Raw genomic sequence first — 19,957 nt, 5'->3', positions numbered from 1 at the left:
AGGGCTTTCTGTCCTCTTTCACAAAATTCTCCTACATACTATCTTCTGTTTTATTTTCCCTTCCACTTGCTGAGTGGAGAGGACCATAATGCTAGCCTCGAAGAGGAAAGAGTCATAAAATGGAAGGGATCTGGTACCTTGTTTGACCAGGATCCACAGCCCAGGAACATTCAATTGGTCTTTTCATGAGCATTGAGATTCTGGGGGTGTTTGGGCAGCAGTTATCTTGACTAATACACAGAGCACAGAAATCACAAGTTACTACTCTCTTCCAAACATAGAAAGGCTTCATAGAGGAGGTGCCTGATTTCCCTTGGGGCTCATCCCACATTGCCTCTCAGATACTACTTACATTTACAGATCAGGAATTGCATTGTTGCTTTTTATGCTTGTCCTCATTCATTAATTTTTCTCTTTAGAAATACCATTTTATCCTTACTTGGCTAACAAAACTAGCTATACAAAGCATGAAAGTTGCACGCTATCAAATTCCAAATGGCTTATTGCTTTTAGCACCCTCCCCCCTTTCAGCAAATTCTTCCAGCCTTTTGATAACTTAATTTATATCCTTTCCACATATTTATCCAAGAGGCAGCTTTTAAATTCTGGCATGGTCACCCACTCTTCCTCCTGGGCTTTGATGCTACCAGATGCTAGAACAAAAACATTCACAATATGCCTACAATCTATTTCAATATATAATTCTATCCAACTGAATGTCAGGCATTTCTAAAGAATGCTGTTGGCTGATATAATGTCCCTTGCCCAAGTTAAGGTTTTGATTTTAAATTGCATATTGGAATGCCTTGTGTTACGCTTTCCCCCAATTTATAAATCTATCACAGATTCTCTTTCCAATCTATCTTGCCTCCTTAAAAGATTAACCATTAAGAGTAGAGTTTAATGTGATATCTTTAGAAAGCAAATGAACAAAAATATTTTGCTTTTGAAAGGGAATGTACCCTCAGGCAAAAGAAAAAAAAATTCTGTCTCTTAATACATGTTGGGAACTGCCAGTTGTCATGCTCACAGCTTAAGATGGATTAGGATTCCATCACTGATCATCACATAAATTCTTATACTTATAACCTTACATCTTCGTCTGCAGCCAAGCAATTAGAAAAGAAAAAGACTGCGTTTGGATATATTAGAATGTGTGGAGTCTGTTAGAGTATCAGCAGTTTCTTGAAACAACTTAAGAGAATTTTTTACTTAAGTGTTCGGCAGACCTAAACCATATCCCCAAACATGTACTAAATTTCGTTTCATTTGAGAGTGAAGGTAGGGGAAGAGGGCCATTCATGATCATGATTATTTAAACATAAAGTAAATCTCTTTACTTGATTATATTGTCTTAATTAAGATGTTTTTAGGAAATCAAGATATTAGTTCTTCCTTTGAGATGATTATTTAACCATAGACTTTAAAAATTACCAAACCAAGTGTGATATTGTTGGTGATGTGCTTTTCTTTCCATGGTACCAGAAAAAGAAGATATAATGTACTTGAACTTTATAGTGACTCTGCCTTTCTCTTAGTTTAAAAAAATGAAGGCTTTCTAGAAAAAAAATATTAAAATTAATTCCAATAAAATTTATTCCACAGTTGTGATAATGTAATTGGCATCCAATAAGTTTACAACATATGAGAGCACTCACATTGGAGACTTATCATTATACTTCACTTTCTTCACTTAAAAGACTAACATTTAGCACATAATATTCCACCTGAATAATCAGTCTTTAAACATCAAATTAATGGTTGCTTCTAGGTTTCAATAAATGGGGAAAATGATCTACCCCTTAATTTCCTTAGGGAATTTCTGAGAATTAATAAAACTGAATTAATTAAAATATATTAGTAAGAATTAATAAAAATATATAAGGTGACTAGATATTCTTGAACATGACCATTGTTTTTAATCATTCATTCTTTTAAGTCATTAAACTAATAAGTATTTATTATCCATATACCCTTCTAGATCCTGAGTATTTAGCAATGAACAAAAGAGACAAATCTTTGCCCTCATGGGGCTTATGTTCTAATGGGGAACATAGAAAATAAGCAAGGAATTCGTTAAATATATAATAAAACTTCAGGAGCAATAAGCACTACACATGAGGCAGTGTGAGGAGATGAGAGAATCCCAGGCTGGGCGGGGCGGGGGGGGTGGCGTGTGTGTGTGTGTAGCTCCTTTAGGTCTAGAGATCACAACGGGTGATGACTGAGTAGAGGACCAGATGGAGTGAGGAAGAGAGCCATGTGAAGATCTGGGAGAAGAGCCCCAAGTCGAGGGAAAAGCTTATGGAAACCCTTGAGACAGGAATGAACTCAGGGTGTTCTACAAAGAGGAGAGAGGCTGGTGTGGCTGGGGCTCCGTGGCTAAGGGGGAGCTCGGTAGGGAAGATATAGCTGGGTTAGTGTCTGCTAGGGCTTTAGCTCAAGTCAGAAGTTGGGGTTTTGTTCTAAGAGTGACCAGGAGCTCCTGGAGGGTCTTGAGCAGGATCTTGACCTGTTCTCATCTACATTTCACACCTACCACTCTGGATTTATTTGAAAGAATGACTTTAGGTCAGGGAGATACAGTTAGGAAGCTATGGCATGAGTCTTGCTGAGAGATGACAGTGACCTGGGCTGGGATGGCAGGAGAGCAGGAGGTGAGACACGGTTGGATTCTAGATGCATTTTAAAGAGGAATTCGTTATCGAGTTTTGTGTGGGAGGTGAGCAAGGTTGATTCCCAGGGTCTTTTGTCAGAGCTGCTGTTTGAACGAGGGTTCCGTGTTCTGGGAGAGGAATGGTTTGGAGAATGGTAATCACAAGTTTGAGTCTGGGCTGATTTAAATGCCTTTCACGCACCTAAGGGGAGAAATCCACCAGGCAATTGTATGTGTGAACCCTAGGGCAGAAGGCTAGGCTGAAGATAGGTATTGGGGGCCACGAATATTTATAAAGGATTTGTCATAAGCCTCAATGAAATCGTCTAGGGAGAGAATAATGACAGAGAAGATAAGAGTCCCAAGGATGGACTTAGGGGCACCTGGGTGTCTCAGTCAGTTAAGCGTCCGACTTTGGCTCAGGTCATGATCTCGTGGTTTGTGGGTTTGAGTCCCACGTCTGGCTCTGTGCTGACAGCTCAGAGCCTGGTGCCTGCTTCGGATTCTGTGTCTCCCACTCTCTCTGCTTCTTACCTGCTTATGCTCTGTCTCTCTCTGAAAAATAAACATTAACAAAAATTTTTAAAAAATTATAAGAATTCGGCTCCAGAGCCAGGCCATCTGGATCCAAATTCCAAATCTACCAAAAGCAAGTCACGTTGGCCTCACAGAAATTACTTCCTCTGTGTCTCCGTATCCTCACCGTTAACCGGGGATGAGGAGCAAACCTACCTGTTGTGGTGACTGTGAAGACTGAGTTAGGAATGTGACGCCTTTAGACGAAAGTGAATGTCAACAGCACAAGATGCCATATCATCTAATAGTTGAGATTTTTATTTGCCCAAGGTCATGTGCCTAGTTGAGGTGGAGCCAGTTATAGAGCCCAGTTTTGCTGGGCTGCAAATTGTGGATTTTTAGCCACTTTGCTGCCTTGCCTGTGAGCAGTAAGCAGGGAGCCAGAGAGAATACCAGTTAGGATCTTTTCCCCGGAGGGTCAACTGCTAAACATGTTCCACACAGTACTGTTTACTGCAGACACCCCCAGGACACCTCCCTCAGATGCATCCGTCGCTTGATGCCTTTGATAGGATGGTTTTAATGATTCGGTCTTCTAAATGGAGACGTTGAGAATAGATACTTTCTCACATAACCAGTGGTGAAGCTCAGGTCCAAGTTTTACCTTTCACACGGAGAACTCAACTTTCACCTACAAACCATACTCAATACATTACACAGCTCCATCCATCACCTCCCTGATAACCCTTGTCTTCCTGTATGTGTGCTGGTGTCCTTTACCTGTGTGGCCTTGTCTGTGTAAGCAGGCCTGATGTGAGTATCAGAGAGCCCCAGAGGTGAGCAGCCCTTTCCGGCCCCCCGCGGCCAGCATTGCCTCCCACCTGACAGACGACCCAGCCAGTGGAACCACGCAGTGCACATCACCGGCCCCACCTCAGCAGCCAGCCGCACTCCCAGGGGGCACAGTCCCCTTCCTGTTTGGAGGCCAAATCCCTTTGCCCGTGGCTTCCATCTTTTGGGCTTGACCCAGCTTTCCCCAGAGCAAGGTGCTTCCGTCTTCTACACAACACCTTTCAAATTGTCCAGGACACTGTGCCCATCGATTCCCACCCACCTCCCAGTCCAGCCATTCTGAACTGCCTTGCACGAGGAGCCCCCCCCCCCCCCGCCTCCGCTGACAACACCCTCCTCTCACAGTTTGCCCCACTGAAAAAGTCCTCCTCACCCTACATCTCACCCCAAGTGTTGCCTCTGTGTGACTTCCGGTGTTCCCTGGGGAGAACCTGAGTGCCCTTTCTCAGTTTGACTTCAGCTGTACATTCTTTCTTACAGCGATTATCTTGGTAGATTGGTGTTGGCCTCATGCCTTTCTCCCTGCTGCAAGACCCAGCGCAGAAGGCAGGGACTGTGCATGTTGCTCTTGGTTTTCCTGGTACCTTGTGTGGAGCCTGGTTCTCCATAAATATTTGTTGAGTGAATGATGGTACCCAGTTGTGAATCAGATAGGCCAGGCCCCTTCCTCTAGTAGATCACAGACTGTGACAAGTGTTATGAGGAAAATGAACAAGGTTATGTGATTTGCTGGGGGTGGGGGGGACACCCTAGACGGGGTGTTCACTCCCTCTGCCCCAACTCAACCGGAGCTGAGACCTGAAGGCTGACAAGCGGCCAGTCATGAGAAGGGGTGGCCAGAAGGACCGGCCAGCCTGAATCCGCGAGGTGGGAAAGAGCTTATCCCTGCTGAGGAACAAAAAGGAGGTTAGGACAGAGCATTCGGGGTGAAAAGGAGAGTGATGCATGGGTCCCTAAGGGTGGGGGCCGGTCCTCACAGGGTTTAGGTGATGACTGGCTTGACACTGGTGTGCCGCTTGCTTGGAGTGGGGCGAGAGCTCCTTGAGTCCTGCCTGACGTGGCCAGCAGACGGCCAGCGGCATCAACAAGACACCCGGCACAGCTGGCCCCACTTCTTCCCAAGCCCCAGCCTTCTCTTTCCCGGACATTCTCCTTCTCAGGCCCAACACCAGCTGGTCTCAGGAGAGTACGGTATCAGACCTTCACACCCCCGTGTGACTCACAGTGCCCCGCTAAAGGAATGGTGGCTTAAAACAGCACCTACGTATCATCTCACAGGCTGTAGTCGGAAGTCAGACACCATCTCACCGGGCTCAAATCAAGGTGTCAGTGGTGCTGTGTTCCTTTCTGGAGACTCTGGGGGGAATCCGTGCCCTTGCCTTTTCCAGCTTCTGTAAGCTTCCTACATTCTTTGCTTCGTGGTCCCATCATTGGCATTCAAAGCTAGTAAGGCACATCCCTCTGAGGCTTCTGGCACCGTCATGTGACCGTCTCTGACCAGAGCTGGGAGAGGACCCCTGAGGTTAAAGACTTGCGTTTGGATTGGCCGTGAATCCCCCCTCCGCAGGTCCCGTCGGGAATTGGATCCTGGACATCTTTGCCATTATTCTGCCTTCCACAGGACTCCTAGCTCTTAAAAGAACAGTCAGATACAACGTGTGGACTGTTGGGATGTAGATTCAAAAACCAACATTAAAAGACATCTTTGAGGCCATCAGGAAAAGTTTAACAACATGACCCAGGTATTTAGATGATAAAAAGGATTTGTTCTTAGTTTTGTTAGGTGTGATCGTGGCATGTGTCTTTATCTGATACCTGATTTGGAATCCTACAGGAAGACATGAAGATACATGAAACAAGATTGGAAAAGTACTGATAATTCTTTTTTTTTTAAATTTTTTTAATGTTTGTTTTTGAGAGAGAAAGAGAGAGACAGAACACAAGGGGAGGGGTAGAGAGAGGGACACAATTGCAAGCAACCTCCAAGCTCTGAGCTGTCAGCACAGAGCTTGACGTGGGCCTCGAACTTGTGAACCGTGAGATGATGACCTGAGCCAAAGTCAGACACTTAACTGACTGAGCCATGCTGGTGCCCCAAAATACTAATAATTCTTGATCTGAGTGATAGGTGGTGGGGCGGGGGGGGGGGGGGGGGGCAGGGGGGTTCAGTATACACTATCCTTTGTACTTTTTTGGATGTTTGGAACTTTTATTTTAAAAAGTAAATATATATACTTTTATTTTAAATATATATTATATATTATATTATATATATATTAATATTTATATATTATATAAATAAAATATATAAAAAAATATATATAAATATAAAATATATATATTAAAAAGTAAATATATATACTTTTATTTTTAAAAGTATATATATATATGTATGATCAGATATCAGTAAGAGGCTAAGGAGATCCATTTGGGATGGAGGTAAAGATCTATTCTGGCCCCCTCTCTGCTGCAATTTGACCACTAGGATGGCCACCAAATGCCCCAAGAAAAGAAATCAGGCTTCTGCATGCCTCACTCATTGAGGGAATCAGCAAGGCCTGCGAACTTGGACTCTATTTCAGTACAACCAAAAGTTCAAAACTAAACAAAACTTTATAGGTTATATTGTTTGACCATCATTCCCTGTTGTTCCCAGCTACCCCCTACAGCCATGCAATCTAAGAACCCATTAAATGCAATAAAAACTATGAAATAACTATACATTTTTTTTCAATCATATGCTCAAACCTAACTGGAATTTCTGAATAGGCAGAGCAGTGTGTGTCCATATTCAGTAACAATGCTTCTCCTTCTCTTCGTAGTAGGATGTCAAAGAACCAAGAAATCCCAAAGAGACCTTTAGGACAGTGGGGAGAAGGGCTGCCAAGGCAGAATTCAGGCACCATTGCCCTGCAGAATCAGGCTCGCCTTGGGTGGGAGAGGCTCACCTCTGTTCCTGTTTCAGGATGTGCCACCCCATTGTTGGGTCCTCCCAGGTAGGGTTTCCCAGGCACTTTCTTTGTAGCCCTCACATTAGCCCAGGGAAGGGGGAAGCACTGGTTACAGACATCAAAGATGACAGAAGCCAAACCCAAATGGTTGACATTTCAAAAAGTCAGTAACTATCATCTGTATTCCTTGGAGGTAGATTGTGGACAGAACCTTCTCTTACATGGATAGAGATGACCCAGCTCTACTTTCCCGGGACCATTTATCCTAAAGCATATTGGCTGCAGAGCCCGCATGAGGGTGAGGATGGGAGGGGTGTGTGAAAGAAGGAGAGAGAGCCTCATAGGAGAGAAGCTTTGGAAGATGCCCTGAAGTAAGGAAAAGCCAGCTAGAACAAGATGCTCACTTACAGAATAGAGAGAAGACAAAGCACAAATGTGTCTGTGAGTACTTATCTGTCTTAGGGGGCTCCAGATGGAAGCTGGTGGATAACCAACCAAGCAATATTCCTTGAGGATCTTCTGTAAATACATTGTGCTAGTTTCAAACAGGAAAATGGCTCTTCCAACCAAGGGCTGACCGACTACGTGAGAGACAGGACATAAACACGTTGAAGACAGCCCACAGTTCAGGGAAGCAAATGGCAAGGGCTGTCAGAAGTTCATGGGTAGGAGACAGGCTGGGAGTCAGAGAAGTCCACCCTAGGAAAATGAAAGACTGCAGGAGCAAAGGTGTAGAGGTAAAAAAAAAAACTCAGATGTCTCCATCAGACAGGAGGCAGACCAGACAGACCAGGGTGGAAGATCCATGTGGGCAGGGCTTCTGCAATGTTGGTGTCTCTCAGGCCAACTGGCCGGGTAGCTCTTGATAACACTGACACCCGCCAGGTGTTCCTGAGGCTGGTGACCAGTCTGTTGGCTCAGACATCACACTCTGGGAAACACACTGTAATGAAATTGCAGTAAATGAGGTTATAGAGTAGAATGGGGCCAGCTGATGCATGGCCTTGAATGCCAGGCCAAGGATACAGAATGTTATTTGGTGGCTGGAAGTTAGTAGTGGCTTTTGATTAAGGGGAAGGCATAATGATAGGGTTCTCTTAGGAAGAAAGATGGGTAAGCAATGTGCTAGAAAAAAGATAGAAATGTGTAAAAAACTGGACATAAATAACATGGAGATAGAAAGTATAAAGAATTTTATGACTGGATGTCGGTCTCAGCAGAGAAAATTGTGTAATAAAAGCTTTCATTCATGGTCCAGACGTTAACCTCTCAAACAATCCAATGCTGTAAGTGTTGTAGTCTCCAATTTACAGATGATGAAAAAGAAGCTCAGAGAGATAAAGTAACTTGCATAGACACAACTTGTCTACAGTAGGGCTGGAATTTTAGTCTAGGGCTGACGGGCTCCAAATGCCATGCTCTCCTCCCTTCCTTGTGCAGATGACAGGTAGAGTGTATTAGCTGTCTCTTGCTGCAATGACAAATTACTAGACTTAGTGGCTTAACCACACAAATGCACTATCTTAAGGGGCACCTGGGTGGCTCAGTTGGTCAAGCATCCAACTTCGGCTCAAGTCATGATCTCATGGTTCATGAGTTCAAGCCCCACATTGGGCTCTCTGTCATCAGCAAGGAAGCCTGCTTTGGATCCTCTGTCCCCTTCTCTCTGTGCCCCTCCCCTGCTCATGCTCTCTCTCTCTCTCTCTTTCTCTTTCTCTCATCTTTCTCAAAAAATAAATAAACTTGGGGCACCTGGGTGGCTCAGTTGGTTAAGTAACCAACTCTTGATTTCGGCTCAGTCATGATTTCACGGTTTCATGAGTTCAAGCCCCATATCAGGCTCTGTGCAGGCAGTGTGGAGCCTGCTTGGGATTTTCTCTCTCCCTCTCTCTCTCTCTCTACCCCTTCCCCACTCACACTGTACCTGTCTCTCTCAAAATAAATAAATAAATAACTTTAAAAAAAGAAAAAATTTTAATATATAAGTAATAAAACAAATGATTATCTTAGAGTTCTGTAGATTCTCTATAGAGAACCCCTGGGCTAAAATCCAGGTATCAGCAGTTCTTTTTTTTCTTTTCTTTTCTTTTTTTTTTTTTGGCTTGAGGTGCAAATTGGTCTTCTTGGCTTTTCCAGCTTCTGGAACCCACCTCCATTTCTTGGCTTGTGTCTTCCTTTCTCTGTCTTCAAAACTAACAACATTACTCTGACCATTTTCCCCAGCCCTGTCTTTCTCTCTCACCAAATTCGGGAAAGATTCTCTGATATTAAGGACTCATGTGATTAGATTGGACCCACTTGGATAATCCAAGATAATCTCCACATCTCAATGTTTATACCTCAGTCTTATCTGCAAAATCACTTTTGCCTTATGAGGTAACATATGCACATCCTGGAGATCAGGACATAGACACTTTGGGGGGGGGGCATTATCCTGCCAAGCACAGAGTGATGCTGCTGCCATTCTTGGACACTTGGTTTTGTGCCCAACAGCATGTTTAGGTAGCACACCATTACAAAGGGGATTTTTTGTTGAATCAACAGTAATGAAATAAAGGACAACACAGGAATTTTTAAAGGAATGGTGTTGGTAGAACAGAAACAGTATGGTTGGAGTAAGAGCTGGCAGCATGGATGCCACTGCTAAAATTTGTTCTAAACACACTCCAAACATTCCTCTGCATCGTTAATCCCACTTAAATTTGACTCTGTCATTGTCAAGATGAGCAGCTACATGGATTACCCAATGTAGGAGCCTGACCACAGAATATAGATGATGCCTAAGTCTGTAGTTTCAGTGCCAAAGTTTGTACTAATTCCCCAAATTCTAGAGTCAAATTCCTATTCTCTGCTTTAGTAGTCTGTCTAAAATATGCATGCCTTCAGACCACTGCCGGACTTCTTTTTATTTTATTTTATTTTATTTTATTTTATTTTATTTTATTTTATTTTATATTTTATTTTATTTTTTGATGATGAGTAGCCATTACCTTAGCAGGCTGACATCCCTTTGTTCCAACAGTAAGCCATTTATAAAGTATGAGTTTTACGGAAATTATATGAACCAATAGGTTTATGTGAGCATAAATGGAAAGTGCAGGCTATATGAAATTGTTAGAATCAGGGCAGCAAATGGTTTAGTTAAAGCTCAATATAATCCTTTATCATTTTATTTTTAAAGTCCTATCACTGATTCATCTGAAATGTGATAGACTGAGGATCTTATCGTAATGTGACAAAATTTAGAAATACAATTTTCTCTTTTGGGTTTCTTTTATTTTATAGAAAGAGAGAGTTGGCATTTTGTTATAGACCTTTCAAAGCAAGAAAATGATAACTCAGGAACATTAAAATTCACGTTCTTTGGGCAATAAGCCCTAAGCTTACTGAAGAACCTGCTGGTTTGCAGTCACTGAAATGATTTAATAGGGAGCCAGTCTCAAAGATTGTTGAGACAAGAAGTTAGGAGAGTCCTCAACTACAAGTGAGGGCGGTTGCTGTTGAAGCCTATCGTTTTCTCATTTAAGAAGCCTGATTTAGTGAGCTGCACATATGATCACAGTGTGCATTCTGAAATGAATCTAGCAGTGAGAGTGGCTCCCAGGAAGAGTTCCACATGAACAAGCGCCTCAGGAGGAAAAGGCAAACAAAACAAACCTTGGGCACTTGCTTAAAAATGAAGGCCACATTCGGGCATGTGTGGTTGCCATTGATTTTAATGGGAACATCCTGTCTGTTTCTGGGATTCAGAACATAAAACCGGTGGGAAAAGTGTGAAATGGGGAAAAAAAGAAATAAAAGTATCCATTGGGCATTGTGTTTAAAGATGAGAAGAACTGTGTGTCATAAAGGGATGAGTTAAAATTCACATTTTGCCAGTGAAGACCATTGTTGTGTCTCAAAAAATTCTTTAATACTGTTGCGTTTGATTCCTGAAAAAGGAAGCAGGAGGAATAGGCACTGGTTTCAACACAATTTGCTAATTTCTGATTGACAAGAGGAAAGTTAGAAATTGCAGAAATGGCTGGGAAGACTCACCTCCATTCTGCAGACACACACACACACACGCACACACACACACACACACACACACACAAAAGCGCATGCATGCGTGCAAACCAAGACCAACAAACAGGCATGGAAAGTATCTTACTGGCATCTTGTTTCTGGTATTGCTATAACTACGCACAAAACAAGTGATACATGAAATGGTAGCGACATCTGTTCAAGAACCTGTGGGGCTTTCCTCACAAAACAGTTGTAAAATCTTTTGGGGACAAAAATATTTCTACGTATCTGTGTAGATGCTTTCTTTTAAGGGAAACACACACACACACGCACACACACACACACACACACACGAACAAGTGTTGAGCTGAAAAGACAAGAATAAGAAAAAGAAATGTCATCCATGTCTTAAAATGCTTCTTTAATTTTTCTCCTTTCAAACCAAGCTACGTGAATTGCCTCGAAGGTACCGATTTTTTTCTTTTTTCTTTTCTTTTCTTTCCTCTTTTCTTAGAATCTCAAAACATGTAAATTGTCATAAAGCTAAAGTTTAAGATTCCCCTTGGTCAGACCGTAGTAACACACACTTGAATGCTGAGTGAGTTTGTTTTTATTTGGTAGGAAACATTTTCTGACCTTGGAAATGAAATTGTTCAGTTGTCTGTTTGTTTATGGTGAAGCTGTATGGAGGGTTCTGGGTACTTGTGTTCTGGGTACTTTGAAATTCTCAAATCCACAGTGTATGGGAAGTTATACAACTTGGGTTTAATCATCGTTCAGGATGTTCCTCATTAAGGAACCCAGATTTACCTCCTTCCCACGACTCCCCAACATTAGTTTACATTTATCACACAGCAAACTGTCCAGGCTGAGGGGGTGAACTGCAGACAGTAGGAGCTGAGCCTCTCGTTATCTATTTACCCTCTCAGTAGTAGACAATGTAGAACTTGTGCCTTGAGCAGGCTGCAAACGTCTCTCCAAATGAGTTATTCGACTTTTCCCTCACTCCAGTGTCCTTTAATATCAGGTAGCATTTTTATAATATAGTCTTAATTGTTTTAAATAACTGGCCTCTAGCAAGTACAATTTATTCAGTTGGAATGGTTGAAACATGGAGATTTTGTTGATTTTACCATCTTCTGGACAGATTTGGATGTGCAAAGTAACATGTCTTGGTGGACCATTAAATGTTAGCATTTGTTGGCAAAGCCATTCCATTATACATTGTTCTTTGAAATGACTGATGATTGAGTCTTGCTAAATGTAATGTGGCTATTTTGGACATTGCTGCATTATCCTATTTTTGTAGCCACTTTGCTGTGGAAAGTGAAGCACACCCATCTCACAGATGGAATTTTTTAATCTGCAAAGTATCCTTTCTGGGAAAGTGGTGGTTGATGAACTGGGGGTAGGGTGGCAGCTCCCCAGCTGGGCTCATGACAAGTGAGAGATGAGGCAGCCAGGGCCGGTGTTCCATTCATACCTGTGGGCGGATGCACCTGGTGGGCAGCCCCTGCCCATCTCTGCTTTCCTAAAAGTACTTAGCTTATCACTCTCTATAAATCACAGCCAAGCCCTCCGTCCTTTCCCTGTCCGTTCATCTTCCCAATCCCAGCATCCCAGCCCCTCCCCTTGCTGCAGCATCCTGCATGCCACAGTCCCAGGCAAACCGTGCAGCTTGATTTTCCCTCTGGCCAGCAACCCCTGGCGGGTGAGGAATGAACTCTTCTCAGAACAACAGAGGGGAGATGAATAAATGATCAAGACTTGGTACCCTTAGAATGTTGAGAAATGGAGAATTGAATCACCTTGTTTGGGAGCCGTTGGGTAATTCAAGTGACAAAATAAGTACCGTAGCAATTCAATTTTAGCCCAATCTACACTTGTTACAGAAGCACTGAACAGAGCCTCAGAAGTCAACCCACAAGATAATAAATCCCTTGTCTAGAAAATGGAGATAATTGTATGAGCTTACCTCCAGTAATTATTGTGGGGGAATAATTAATAGAATGAGGATGGAGGAGGGAATAAGAGTGATCTGGAAATGATAATATTGAAAAAAGTCATGCTGAAATTGGCTTAGGTGTGAAGGAAATAAAGTGATCTGGTCAAGAATGTGCACTGGGTTCAAATCCATGCTCTGCCACTTACTAGCTGTGTGACCTTTGAATAGGTTACTGAATTCCTCATGGGTAGGACCTACCTGCAGGGCTGTGGGAACACCTGAGGCCACTCAGGTAAATGGCCTGGTTTCATGACTATGGCAGGGTGATGCTCATCAAATGGTAGCTATTACTGTTTACAGAGAAGATAAATCGTCTTCATTGTCTTTTATAAATTAGCAAGAAGTCCTCTCCTATTTATAAGCAATTGTATTCAGGATTATCAATAAGATGTGGGTTGAAATTATCTCATCAGATAAATAAGGGAATATTGTTTGGAAGCCTTTAAGCATACCTTTGGAGGGAAGCAGCCACACAAGAATTCTGAAAATCCGTTCATGGCATTGAGTGAAAGAGCACGCCGCCCTTCCAGCCTGCAGGACATTCTTTGTGTGACGACAGGCATTTTGAAAGTGCACAGAGACCTGCCCGACATGTTGATAAAATCATCCAGGAGATTTTGCAAGAGCCAAAACACTGAACCTGCTCTCTGAGACCTGGCCTGCATCTCATATGTTGGATAGAAGAGAGCAGGTGTCACGGGGTCCTGGACTTGGTGTAGCAAGACATTTGGTTCTTGGTATTCAGGCAACAAGTATTCCAATGACAACTAGTAAAATGGGCTGCAATTAGCCTATAAATGACTTTTTAAAGTTGTTTTTTAAATTTTTAAAAGTCATTTTTGGTTGTCATTTTGGGACCAGGGAGCCCTGGGGTTCTCTTGTGTCTCATTCAGCAATATGACATTGCTGATTTAAATTTACAGGCACTAAAGAGCTTTCCACAATAGTTCATGTGGGAAGCAATTGATAAAAATTGGCATTCCTGACAATAATCCACATACTAATGGATCAGAAAAAAAGAATAGTTATTTAACTTTTTTTTTTATTTTAAAAAAGGTGCTCCTGAGGGGCTCAGTCACTTAAGTGCCTGGCTCTTGATTTTGGCTCAGGTCATGATCTTGCAGTTTATGAGATTGAGCCCCGCATTGGGCTCTGCACTGACAGTGCGGAAGCCCCTTCAGATTTTCTCTCACCCTCTCCCTCTGTCCCTCCCTGCTCGTAGGCCCATGCACCCTCTCTCTCCCTCTCTCAAAAATAGACATTAAAAAAAAAGAATAGGTGTTCATTTGTTCAAAATTGTTGAATATACAAAGACCTGTAAGTTCGTTAGTGCTCCCCCCCCACTCCGCCCCACCAATGTAGTCGGGCTATCTGGAAAAATCAGGCATGGACTGCTCTTTAGAGCTTTGCAGTGAGTGGGCCTCATGCCTCACCCAGTACATGCATATGTAAGGCAGGACTCCAGAGCTCAGGTTCATGTAACAAGCCCATGAGAATGTGCACACCCACAGGACTTTTCCCAGGGTAGTCACCTGGGAAGGCTGTCCAGCACAACCCAGCATTGCAGGACTTAGAAGGACCTCAGAGATTACCCAAGTGATTTTAAATGAGAGCCAAATCCCTCTGCAGGTTTCTTTTGGGGGAGGGGAATTGTCCAAATCTGGGTCTTTTGAGGCTCAATTTAATTTTTGAAAGCAACCAAACTTCACTCAAAGCCAGATCTAGTGAATAAGGTAAATGGTCAGGATGGACAAATGAAAACTAAGGTGGGGCCATAAAATGACAAAACTGGTTGGCTCTAATGACCCACAAAGTGGTTCTGAGAGATTAATTCCAAAAGCACCTAAAGAAACATCAGCTCCTCAGATTACTACTGTGGTCACAACCTCTCTGAGGGAGGTGAAAAAGCTCATGTCAGATCTAAAAATATTCATGCTTTTTGGCCCAGAAATTCAATTTCTAGGAATCTATCATAAGGAAGTTATTGAGATGGTATGCAAAAATTTAACTATTTGAAATCTGGATGCAGTGTTAATAATCACTTAAATGTGGGAGTGTCCTAAATGTCCAACAGTAGGGATTGGCTGAATATAGAAGGACCTCTAAAGTCAATATACTGAGCAGTCACGCAAAATAATGCTACTGAAGTGTTTTTATTGATATGGAAAACTGCTCACATTCAATGAAAAGAGCAGGTTATAAAATGGTGTGAAGATATGATCCAGGTGAAAATTTGTACATATGGGGAAGGGATAGAAAAGTAAAGGGAAAGACATTAGACCAAGTAGTAAATGGTGGATGGGCCTGTGAATATTTTCACACTGTTTTTGCTTGTACCTCTTATGATTTTCCTATAATGAAAATTATTTTTATAATAAAAATATAATAAAAAGAAACATCACAGAAAGGAAAAGGAGGTTCTACTGTCCTTAAGGAGGCATTATGATGGACCTATTTTAGTTTGTTAGAGTTCTCATAGCAAAATGCCACAAACTGAGTGGTTTAATAAACAGAAATATATCTTGTCACAGTTCTGGAGGCTGGGAGTCCAGAGTCAAGGTGCTGGCAGTTTTGGTTCCCTCTGAGGGTGTGAGGGAGAATATGTTCCAAGGCCTCTCCATAGCATCTGGCAGTTTGCTGGCAATCGGTGACGTCCCTTGGCTTCTGTTCTATCACTTCAATCTCTGCCTTCCTCTCCACAGGCTGTTCTCCCCGTGTGTGTGTGTGTGTGTGTGTGTGTGTGTCTACATCCTAAGTTCCCCTTATTATAAGGACATTAGACATATTGGCTCTGGGCCCATTCTATTCCAGTAGGACTTCATCTTACTTAGATCTGCAATGTCCCTGTTTTCAAATACAGCCACATCTGAGGTATTGGGGGTTAGAACTTCAACATATAGATTTGGGGAGTAGTGGGGGGGACACAATTCAACCAGCAATAGTACCGCAATGAAATAGCCACACTGCTTCTACCCAACTGAAAGTACTGCTTACCTGCCATGTCAGCCTGTGCCAGCTGCTGTACACATAGTACGAGCGTGGGCCAAGACCAGGAGTTGGGGGGGGGGGGGGGGACACCGACATCCCTGCTCAATTTTCCTGGAAACCTAAAACTACTCTTAAAAAAATTAAGTCTATTAATTTAAAAAGGAAAACCAAAAAATATGTTACAAATAATGAAATTTGCAAGGGATCACACAGTCAGCTACCCAAAAGGGGCCTTTGGCAGATAAAAGTTTGGGAAACTGCAAGAGTTAGCCCTTTTTCAAAGGTAGTTGAGAGGATACAGATGACCAAAGTGTGACCCAGTGGGATCTCCAGGATTCAAACAAAGCTGGCCGCTCACACCTATCTCAGACTCAACAAAGCCCTTCTAATGGAGCTTTAAGGGGGTGGGGGATGGGGGAGGGGAAGGAGAACCAAATTCTTATTCAAAGAAATAACAATTTGGAACGTGCACAAGAGTGTCAACAAGTTATGTAGATCTTATCAGCATCGCATTTTTGGTGCCTCCCAGCTATCCAGCGAGGCTCAGCCAGCCTGTCAACACCCTTCAGCATCCCACGCAAGACGGGCATATCAACACCTTGGGAGGCTCTGCTATGGCCAGGCCTGCCTCCCCGGGGCCCCAAAGAGTGCACATTTTCTCTCTCCTCACAGAATACCATCGTACCATCCCCTTTGTATGCATGAGTGTCTTGGGCCGATTTCTCTGCTCACATCCTGTGATTTGGTTGGGGATAGCTATAAAATGGAACAATACCTTTATGCTAACTTTGGAAAGAGTACCTAACTTGGGAAAATCTGATGTTGCATTGTCTGAAGGAAGGGAATGTGTAGTTTCAGTAATGTGAGGAGAAAATGTTATTATAGTCAAAATATAATACATTATATTTATATATGTATTTATATATATGTGTATATATATATTTATATGTCAAACTATAATAGGCTTATACTAGGTGCTTCTACATTTGCAGATAAAAACTTTGTGATTTTACAAAATTATGGATGGGGGCTAAGGCATGAAACTTTGGAGATTCTCCTCCCCACCTCCTCCCACTTCGCCACAGAAATAAGGCCCTTGTAGCATACAATTGCTTCGTGATAATACAGCCTTTCAAATGTAATTTTGCTAAATGATGCAAAAAAAGCATTTATTTAGACCAGTGAAAATGATAGTCTTTACTATACATCTCAGCTTTCTTTTACAATTACCTGTTTATTAATATTAAAGTCAATGAATGGATCTCCTTGTTTGTGTGTTTGTTTTCATTTTTAGGCAGCTTTAAGTGCCTTGAAACAATTTTCTGAACAAGGACTGGACCCAATGGAAGGGGCAATGAATATTGAAAAAGGTTCTCTTGAAAAGTGAGTAAATCTTCTGCTATATTCTTACATTTCTAATTTTGCAATTGTACAAAAAAAATAAGATATAGATAACAATAAGGTAAAAAAAAAACCCTCAAGACAATAATATCTATATCTTATAAAATTATTCATATTACAGTTAAATGTAAATAAATGAGAAACGATATATATATGGTCATTTTCATTTCCTCTAGTACATATATGAAAGTTTTAATCTACTAATTGATCATTTTTTTCTCCATTTCAATGCCTTTGTTGTAAATATTTATGTGAGTTTTATTGACTATAGAGACTTGCACAACTTTTAAAATACTGTTTTTACTTCATACTGTTGAGGTTTCTTCTGTCTAAACCTTTTCTGACATACAAACTTGCGCTCACACTCCTGCTAAGTTGTGGGCGCAAGAGAGAGAAAAGAAAAAGAAGTCCAGAAGAGGTATCCCCTCCCCTTGACCGCATTTTGTTTTCCACGTTGTTCTAGAAACACAAGCACCCGTTGCCACAAAAGTGTGGCTCCCAAGGACTGCAAAGGCAAGAATGTAGCTGTAGCAAGAATTTCTGAAATCGAGTGCATAGTTCTTTTTTATGATATCGAATGTCAGGTCTCACCTGAGCGACTGAATTTTAGGTCTCTCCAGAGGCCCAATTTATACTAAAGAAATTGAAAGCAATTGCATTTACATAGAGGAATCCGAATTCTTTCCAAGCCCTAAAAATCGCAGGTGAGATTTCAAAACGCCCATAGGAGATAACGTTTTTTAGAATGAAAACAAACCGATAACCCAGGAAGTGAAAAACAGATACATTGATCCTCCGGTTAAATAAGCATAGCCCCAAAACAGCATTTGGTCATTAATATGTAAGAGGTGAGAGCGTGAGAAGAAAGCATTTGGTAAACAGACGCGGTATTTTCTGTTGTCTATAGATTGGCAACCATTTATAAGCTAATTTAATCAAAACCATTTCCACATGATCTCATCAGTAGACTATCTGAACATAAATATTGTTGTTTCACTTTAAAATGTCACTTTTGTGGTGACCTTTGAATCCTGTGTGCCATCTGCTAATAAACATGTCTGAAGACGTGCAACCCTGGACCTTCAGCTCTTGTTAATGTATTAATCTTCCAGACAAGCCCAGCATCTGGGAGAGAAAGCGGACAATAACCAGACACACCCGGGCTCCATCGCTCAGGACTGCAAGAAATCAAAGTCGGTCATCTAGCAGCTCCCAGAACCACGGCTGCCACCACATCCTTATAAACCTGTCAGCACGCATGAGGGTGTCTGTGTTCAAGGAAATGAATGACTAATACCATTATTTGAGTCTTATGTGAAGACAACACTATTCTAACACAAGAGATAATATACATAGTACTGTTTATTCAACTGGGGAAAAATAAAACTTTGAGCATCTCCCTCGGAACTTGAGATCAGATCATAACTCACTTGCCCGGAGGCAGGAGAAATCTGATCCTGCTACTGGAGCTTGAAATAACAATTAATGAAAAGTGTTAGAAACAGAGGTAAAAATTTTAAATGATTAATAGAGAAATTGGGTTTGGTTCCGTTGTTATGATTGTTTTGTCGTGGAGCTTGTGTTCAGTTATATTCTCTCTCTCTCTCTCTCTCTCTCTCTCTTGTTTTAAATAATGCTTGACGATTCAAAGATTAACCAATGATGTGCTGTGGAATGTGATGGTCGTTGTCTTCATATAGAGTCACACCGTTTCTCTTTTTATGCGGATATTTATAATCTTCATCCTGTATCAATACGAATGACTTTGAGGTGCACGCCTCAAAGATGTATGCAAACAAACAAGGTTTAAATCAGGTCAGATATTTTATTTACCATATGAAATCGTGTTAGGAACAACTAGTTTCAATATACTCCAGGAATTAAAAAACAAAAACAAGAAAAAAAACAGTTGTGGGTTTTGAGCTCCATAATACTATTAGCCACTAAGGAGGCGTCTTGCCTCCACTGACCATTTCTCCAGATTCCACGTTCCGTTGTGGAAGTCGCACCCACCCTCATCCGTGTGTCATAGCCACTCACTGTTTGCATCGAGAGCGTTTTTAATAACTGCCTCTGGACTTGGGACAGTGAGTAGGATCAAAATAAATAATGTACATGGCGGGGAAGGGAAAGCCTGTCGGAGGAGCCGTAAGAGTCTTGCCAGCTTGTAGCCAGCCACGCTCTGGACCAGCATGTTGGAATCCAGCGTGTACCGAATGCAGTAAAAAAATTGGTCGGTTTCTGTGTGAAGTGTTGTCATTGTTGTTCTTTCGTTCCCTGGCTCTCATCTCTTAAACATCACCTCGGTGAGACCCATCCCAAAGGCCGCCACCCAGCCCAGTCATCCTGCGCCACGGTGGCTTTAGAGGGTGTCCCGGCTCCTGCGCCACCAGCTGTATCTGTGAAACTGCAGAGCGGCCTCCTGGGTGACGAGGAGCTGGGTTCCTGACCAGCCAACGTCATCTCATTGTTCAGCCTTTCTCCTTATTGATTCACAGACGTTGTGCAATGAGAAAACACTATATGGCCTAACTGCTCGACCCAACGTGACAATAGGAATATGATTATGTAAGATTTCAT

At 42.1% G+C, this 19,957-nt stretch overlaps 1 protein-coding gene across 13 annotated transcripts in view; it reads left to right on the top strand.

Moving 5' to 3' along the window:
• The window catches only part of STAU2 (staufen double-stranded RNA binding protein 2), a 306,645-nt gene extending 287,018 nt beyond the window's left edge, over positions 1 to 19,627 (top strand). For all 13 annotated transcript variants that reach the window (XM_019453291.2, XM_019453289.2, XM_019453295.2 and 10 more), the window contains 2 exons: positions 17,271 to 17,359; positions 18,490 to 19,627. In XM_019453291.2, coding sequence (XP_019308836.1) covers positions 17,271 to 17,359; positions 18,490 to 18,583 — 183 coding nt within the window. In that variant the 3' untranslated portion in view covers positions 18,584 to 19,627. The remainder of the gene's footprint in view (positions 1 to 17,270; positions 17,360 to 18,489) is intronic.
• The last annotated feature ends 330 nt before the right edge of the window (positions 19,628 to 19,957 follow it).

Source organism: Panthera pardus, unplaced genomic scaffold, assembly GCF_024362965.1.
Source record: "Panthera pardus isolate Hobbes unplaced genomic scaffold, ASM2436296v1 HiC_scaffold_7, whole genome shotgun sequence".
NCBI lineage: Eukaryota > Metazoa > Chordata > Mammalia > Carnivora > Felidae > Panthera > Panthera pardus.
Note: the sequence above shows the minus strand (reverse complement) of the source record. Positions and strands in the feature narration are given on the sequence as shown.